This window comes from Sitodiplosis mosellana, unplaced genomic scaffold (genome assembly GCF_009176505.1).
Source record: "Sitodiplosis mosellana isolate CC-2019 unplaced genomic scaffold, AAFC_SMos_1.0 Smas_scaffold_17, whole genome shotgun sequence".
Taxonomy (NCBI): Eukaryota; Metazoa; Arthropoda; class Insecta; order Diptera; family Cecidomyiidae; genus Sitodiplosis; species Sitodiplosis mosellana.
In genome coordinates this window covers 1,244,856-1,252,222 of record NW_022595259.1, presented here as the reverse complement: position 1 = coordinate 1,252,222, position 7,367 = coordinate 1,244,856, and the positions used below count along the sequence as shown (strand labels likewise).

Below are 7,367 nucleotides of genomic sequence, written 5' to 3'. Positions count from 1 at the left end.
ATTTCTTGTGCCCTAAACGGTAAATCGAAATTGACTATACGATTTTAATATTTGGAACATCAATTCTTCTGGCAAGTACATCGGAATTGGATAGCATTTTTGTTTGAAACCAAGACATTCATAATTATCTGGAAAATTATCTAAAAAACGTAGATAAATAATGAAAAAATTTACTTATCTAATAATATCTTATCTTATCTTATCTGAATTTTCTAGATAATAAGATTATCTTTGACAACACTGCATATGAGATAGCTACTGCTGCCCTTTCATTTTGTACCCATGTAATATAAATACATCAATTATGTCTTGTATTCAAATGATTCATACCATCTCTTTTTAAAACTGATAAGTCAGCCGGTGACAGCAGGCGCGAGTGACGAAAGCACCATAGTGCTGAAAGTCGAATTTGTCAATATAGGCCCAGAAAAAGCATTCAAACTTGGGAATAATGACTGATTTTGACATTAGTTGTCTAAATGTATATAAACTACAAATTAAACCGATGACAAATCAGATGAAGACATTTCGGATCCTGTTGTCTGAAGCTACGTGATAACTTGTCTTTATTCCAATCAGTAATGGATACTTTAGTGCGATAGAATTAATTATCGAAATAATAATATTTTAAATTGTGTATATATTTCCAATCTTTCTGTTCTGGTTGATACCAACCACATTTTTGTCAGTTTTTACTGACTTGATTTATGGGCTATTTTATTTTCAATTAAGAAACAAAATTTAGGAATTAGGATTCAAAACTCGATTTATTAAATTCACATTTTAAATTATTTTCATATAAATTCAAACTTTTATTTTATTTTGAAAAATCGTTAGAACAAATTCAATTTTTCCAATCTAAAAATAATGTTTGGAATGATTGTGTCTAAAGTGTGAATTAAGATCATTCCATTCGATTGATTCAAAACGTCTTAACTCAATTAGATCAAGATTTGTCGCTTTTTTCGCCCATTTGGAAACCAATAAAAGACGCTCACAAATATAAATTACAACTTTTCGTGCTCCCGCTAACATTTTACGTTTCTCGTTCATTTTCTGTACATCGGGGAACTCGCTAAAGGAATAAATCCCATCTGAATGAACCATGTTTAAAATCTTAATGGTTTTTAACTTTACGGAACCACAAATAAATGGCCATATTTCTTTTGGATTGGCTTCTCCGAAATAAATTTTTTCAAGATTAGGTAGTTTCCTTGGCAAAGCCTCTATATTTAGTATTTTATTGGCATTGTTAATACCTAGTACTTTCAAATTTTTTGAACAAATGTCGATGTTGATCATGCGGTTTGGCCAAGGAATTTCAAAATTTAACGATTCCAATGAGGTTGAAAAAGGCATCGCGAACATTTGTTCGAGATTCTCTTGTGGATCAAATCGGAAATAGACGAGCAAATGTTTGAAGAAGTTTCGTTCATGTAATTGAGCTAGCAAATCATTAACGGGCTTTGACAAATTTTGACTTGAAAATTCAACTGTCAATTTTTCCAACTTTGTATTAGATGACAAAAATAAATCTTGATTTGCTTCTAGACTTGCAGAATCGATTGAAAGACTGCGAACATTATGATTTAACTCAAAAAAGTTGTTCAACTCGTTCATTTGAAATTCATATATGTCGGTCAATTCGATGTGTTCAAGCGTTGGGTATTTTCGCAGCAGCCAATCATTATCTGAACCAATAATAATGGCTTTATTCCGGATTTTATATGATCTTTTGACACTTAATTTTTTCAGTTTTGGACATTGTTTAAGGAAATATTCGTAAAATTCCTGTCGAAAAGTGCATTCATTCATCTCAATAACTTCAACTTTTTTCAAAACGTTTTTTATGCGTTCAATTGCATCTTCAGGCAAATTATTTCCCAATCGAATTTCTCTTATTGATTTACATTTTATCCCGACAAAATCATACACTTCCGAATTATTTCCACAAATTGATATTTTTTCAATGTATGGAGTGAATATATTCAAATCATGATATAATATATAGCCTCCGCTTTCAGCAATTATTCTCTTCGACACATAATTTGATCGATAGAAATCACCAGCCACTTGTTGCAATCGCTTACATGTTCTACCAAACGAAGTCACATCGTGCAGTTGTAGCCAATCGAAGATTTCATGAAAACAGTCAATATCCAATTTGAAAATCGCAGGAGATGCTGCATCATTTTTCAGTATGTCTTCTTTGTCATCTTGGATATTTCGTTCTCTCGGAGTGTGAACTGATTCTTCTTCTGATGTTAGTTGATTGATTTCTTTGAGAGATAAATCAAAATCACACGAATTAAACTTTTCTCCACTCATTTTAAACCGATGTAGCTGTTCCGAGGTGTTCCTTGTCTTTTTATCACAAGTTCTTTCCAAAAATTCAACTATGTACATAAAATTAAAATCAATAAATGAACAACACATTTACTATTAGGAAATTGAAAAACCAAATTTAAAATATATATAACAAATAAATCAATCAAGTACTATTTTTTGTATCTTACAGATGAATGTGATGATCTGAAATGTTTTCCAACTTATCAAGCACGTTCGAATCGAACAGTATGACTGAAATGCTATTTCACAATTAGAAGCAACCGTATTATGACAAAGCGATGTGAGCTTTGATTCTTTCTACATGCATCTACACACAAGCGAATTCCCGTACAAATTTCCCTTCTTTTGTTCCGATACGGAGTATCACGCATACACTCTTAACAGGAGTAAAAATCAGTGCGACTGCTCCAGTAGGGAACGACTGTCAAACTTACTTATACATGCGTAAGTTTGACGCTTGCCCCAGACTGGAATAATCAATTGCGTGGATACTCCAGTGTAAAGCAAGCGTTAAACTTACGCATGTATAAATAAGGTTGACAGTAGTTCCCTACTAGAGTAGTCACACTGATGTTTACTTCAGTTAAGAGTGTATGCGTAATACTCCGTATCGGAACAAAAGAGGGGAAATTTGTACGGGGATTCGCTCGTGTGTATGCAATGTATTTGTATATATATTTGCGTAAACGAATAGTAACAAAAAACAAAACAAACCAGCAGCCAACTTCAAATACTTACACATCTCTTGCTCTTATCTCTCTCGGTTCGAATTAAATGAAATATTTCTCTCGTGTATGATGATTAATAAAAATATAGTAAACACATTCATTCAATAAAAATCGTAAAATTTTTTCACCTAAAAATAAATAGCGATGCTCTGATTTTTCGACAAGAAAATAAAATCCGTATCTTGTGAAGGAAAATGCAATCTGCCTTGAAGATTGCATCAGCTTCAAGGAATAGAATATATGTACGTAAATGAAGTAAAACTCTTTGAAAATACAGAAATCATTAAAACGAGATTTTATTGTCAAACAAAACAACTTACATTTTTGCTCATAACGATTTCAATTGAATCAACTATATTTAACCATTTTATTTCTACCGATTTTTACTCTACAGTCTACATCTTAGTTTTTTCTTCTTTATCCTACACTGATAATTTTCTCGAATCATGGTATTAAAACGATTTAACAAATCTATGCCTTGAGTTGAGTTGTTCACATTCAAACGACTCGCCGCGACGAATCTCGATCTTTGTAAAGTTCATCTCATTGTGTGTCCATTTCGTTGCCAGGAAAACGGTTTCATTTACGTAAATTACAACTTTTTTAGCGTTCTTTAATTTTTCCCGTTCCTTATTCAGTGTTACCAAATCGAGTGCACCATTTTCCAAATATGTTCCATCGAAAAGAAGATCGATTTTCATTATTCTTAATTTGGACGAATGACAAATAAATATTAAAATATCATCAGCATTAGCTTCCGAAAAGTAAAGTTGTTCAAGTTCTGGAATTTTGATTGGGAACGTTTCTAGACCAATAATATCGGCACCGATATTAATATCCAATTCTCTTAGCTTCATCAGAGGATTTTCAATTGAAATAACAAACCCGCCCAACATTTCCAACGGTTTCAATGAAAACAATTTCTGCATGAAATTGTGACGATCAACGAAAGTAATGTATATGTGTATGTTTTGATAAAATCCTTTTTCGTACAATTCAACCAACAAATTATAAAGTGAGTTCACGATGAATAGTGGGTCTGCTTCTGCATTTATATTATTTGGGTGATGAAAATCGACGGCCAATTTCTCAAGTTTGGCATCACATGCCAAAAAGGCGTGTCGATTGACCAAAATTGATTTAGCATCCGTCGAGAAGCTACGTATATTCGGATTTTGCTGAAATAATAGTTTCAGGTCATCGTTCTTAAACTCATACAAATCAGTCAGTTCCAAGTGTTCAAGAGATGAATACTTTTGTGTTAACCATTCGTTTCCGGTTCCAATAATGGTAGCTCGATCTCGATCATAGCTTGATCTTGATACACTCAAACTTCGTAAGTTTGGGAAAAGATTTAAAAAGCTTTCATTAAATTCCTCCTTAAATTTACACTGATCAACTTCCACAACTTCAACTTTCAATAAAATCTCTCGTATGTGTTTGACTTCGTTAGCAGCTATTTCGACTTGTGCCAATCGAATTTCCTTTAGCGAAGTGAACTGGTTTGAACCAATGTACTGATAAGGATCCGAAAAACCACCAAAAAATGATATTTTCTCGATGAACCGGCTTAAAATGCCAATTTTACGAGGCGTCCAGCACATGTAAATGTTGTTGTTCACACAAGTTTTTCGTTTAGCCACAAAATTCTGCCGTACAAAGGTTCCAACAACCCCTTGAAGGCGTTTGCAAGTATGGCCGATTGATATTAAATCGTCGAAAGATAGGTAGTCAAATACTTCATGAAAACAATCAATGTCAAGCTTCATAATGGGCGATGCTACAGTTTTTGTCGGTGCTTCACCAAGTGCCATTTTTTCACTTTCACTGAACGATGCAAATTTTCGCTTTTCAGCTTCTTTTTTTAAAATCATTTTCTTTCGGATTGGTTAGTGTGGTGTGTAGCTATAATTTTGACGGAGAATACCGTTTTAATTAATTTATTTTAAATGAGTGCAAAATTTGTTTAAAAAAATGATCACAAATCGGTTGAACGTTGAATCACTTCTAGCGTTACTTGAATGAAACCAAACGACTAAAGTAATTGTTTTTATGGTCAGCGTTCAAGTTCATCGATGCGAATTTTGCAAACACCAGAGCTAACTAATCAAAATGGAGCGCAATTATTTGTGAGCCGATTTTATTACGCATAACTCTTACCCTTTAACATTACTATTTGATAGCGCCAACTAATGATCGACTAATGAAAGAGAAATTCAGCCGATTCAGTATTGATAGAAGAAATTTTATTTGGTCGATAATCATTTTATTTGCTGTAAAGTAAGTATAAAAAACTATTGCGACTTGGTTTACTTTTCAGCGATCAGCTCTAATTACGAAATATTTCAAAATATCTTTACAGCCTGTACAGCTGATTAGATTCAAGTTAGAAAAAGGGCGGAGATTAGAAGTGTGCACAGTTCTTTTTTGTCGCAGAGGAAAAAAACTGTTATAACCATGAACATTGTTTATTGCAATCTCAAACGTTTTGACAATCGTGTTAATTGGGAGATAAGAACAGAGTAGAACTCCTAACTTAATCATTTACAGTATCCACACGAAATTATTACAACAAAACAATACCAAAAAACACCACAACTGAGTAGACTGACTGTACGATTTTAATACATAGAGTCTAGAGTTTTCAGTGGCGAGTTGCGTCCTACTTTCACTTTCCGCTGATTATTGTATATAAAATAATAATAATATATCCACTACAATAAATACTCTTTTTTCTTCATTGGAATTGTATTTATGACAGCGATCTGTGAAACAGCTGTTTTTGACAGTATTTGTCTAATGTTTTGACTCACGTTAAATGCACACTCATATAAAGTTAAACGACCGGTTGCGAAGCAACTAGTATATGTTCCAAACAAGAAATCACAATAAATGTTGTACATTATACTATTTCACTCTCTTGCCACATGTCACCTGTGCTAAAAAGTCATTAAGTTTAGTTGAAAATAGATTGAATTCCACAATATAGTGAATATAATACGTAAATTATTTAATTTTCCCGTCAGTTTTATTTTTTAAAGAATGTTTTTTCTTCATTCACATAAACATTGAAATCTTGATACTATTTTAAGTGATTTATTTCAGGTGTGCAAATGTAAACAAAGCGGTTGGCAATGGAAACGACGTGTCACGTTGAATAAATTAAAATGAAACAGTTGTTTTATGATCGTTTTGGAGGAAATTAATCAATCAAAATTTTCACACAGTATCTGTTTTCAGCTTAAGGAACTCAATTCTTTTCATTATAAATCTTGTCTTCTGACCACATCCATAATGAAAGTGGTTTTGGCTATTTTGGGCACATTTCTGGGCTGCTGTTCAAATGTTATTGTTATGGAATACACGATCAAGTGAGAATATTTTATTTTGAAAATCAAATTTTGCAAAGAAAAACATTATTAAGTGTTTCATTGGTTATAGACTGTTATAAAATGAGTGTTTACGTTGTTTCAGAATGGATCCTGGGTCTGGGAACTTAGTTTCGTTTGCTCAATTTGCATTCATCGCTTTGGAAGGGTTTATTTTTACCTCAAAATTTGGCACGCAATCGCTTCGAATCGGATACACAAGCTATCTTGTTTTGGTTGCCATGTTTTTTATAGCCAATGTTTGTAATAACTTAGCATTTGATTTCAACATTCCGATGCCGTTGCATATGATCATTCGAGCGGTAAATTGTGATTAAAAAACGACATATTTGATTTATTCTTGTGGATTTTTTGAACAAAGAAATGGATAAATTTAGACAAAATTCGTATCGTATCTAATATCGTATACAAATATAGATTCAATCTTGAGTAATTTTCATTGATAATTGTGAATATTATCTTATTTATTCCAGGGTTCGCTGGTTACGAATATGTTGATGGGTATTATTATTCTACGGAGGCATTATGGAGTCTCCAAGTATTTGTCGGTGTTGATGATAACATTGGGAATTGTTATTTGTACAGTTGTGTCTGGAAGTCACGTTGTTAGTACATTTCAAATTCAAAATTGATTCAAGTTCTTTTAAATTAATGCAATATAAAAAAATGAAACAGCTTTACAATTTACTCGAACTTTAAACTTTCAGAAAAGCACTGTCAATGCCGATTTTGGAAAAACAATTACAAGCAACTATTCTGTGTTCTTCTGGTGGATATGCGGTGTCTTGTTGCTTATTTTTGCTTTACTTATTTCGGCTCGAATGGGAATTTACCAAGAGGTTCTGTATAAACTTCACGGCAAGCATCCACGTGAAGCGCTTTATGTCACCGTAAGTTGTTC

The 7,367-nt window shown here is 32.8% G+C and overlaps 2 protein-coding genes across 3 annotated transcripts; one reads left to right on the top strand and one right to left on the bottom strand.

The window, feature by feature from the left end:
- Positions 1–748: 748 nt before the first annotated feature.
- Positions 749–2,839, bottom strand: LOC129568254 (uncharacterized). Of its 2 annotated transcripts, none has more exons than XM_055445926.1 (2): positions 2,517–2,839; positions 749–2,396 (listed from the first exon to the last, which is right to left on the bottom strand). In XM_055445926.1, the coding sequence occupies exon 2, from the start codon at positions 2,326–2,328 to the stop codon at positions 859–861; it is 1,470 nt and encodes a 489-aa protein (XP_055301901.1). In that variant the 5' UTR covers positions 2,329–2,396; positions 2,517–2,839; the 3' UTR covers positions 749–858. The 2 variants fall into 2 exon arrangements, with proteins under 2 accessions (XP_055301901.1, XP_055301902.1); XM_055445927.1 differs by having other exon boundaries at positions 2,550–2,839.
- Positions 2,840–5,898: 3,059 nt separating this feature from the next.
- LOC129568154 (UDP-xylose and UDP-N-acetylglucosamine transporter-like) lies at positions 5,899–7,359 on the top strand (the record flags this gene model as incomplete). The annotated part of the gene is made up of 5 exons (XM_055445728.1): positions 5,899–6,098; positions 6,183–6,448; positions 6,552–6,768; positions 6,940–7,071; positions 7,174–7,359. Coding segments are annotated over exons 2-5 (723 nt in total), but the record flags the coding sequence as incomplete, so codon positions are not given.
- Between the last annotated feature and the right edge of the window lie 8 nt (positions 7,360–7,367).

Bases quoted from the DNA above. Each gene is read 5' to 3' on its own strand.
- LOC129568254 (XM_055445926.1), bottom strand. From the start codon at position 2,328: ATGAGTGGAGAAAAGTTTAATTCGTGTGATTTTGATTTATCTCTCAAA.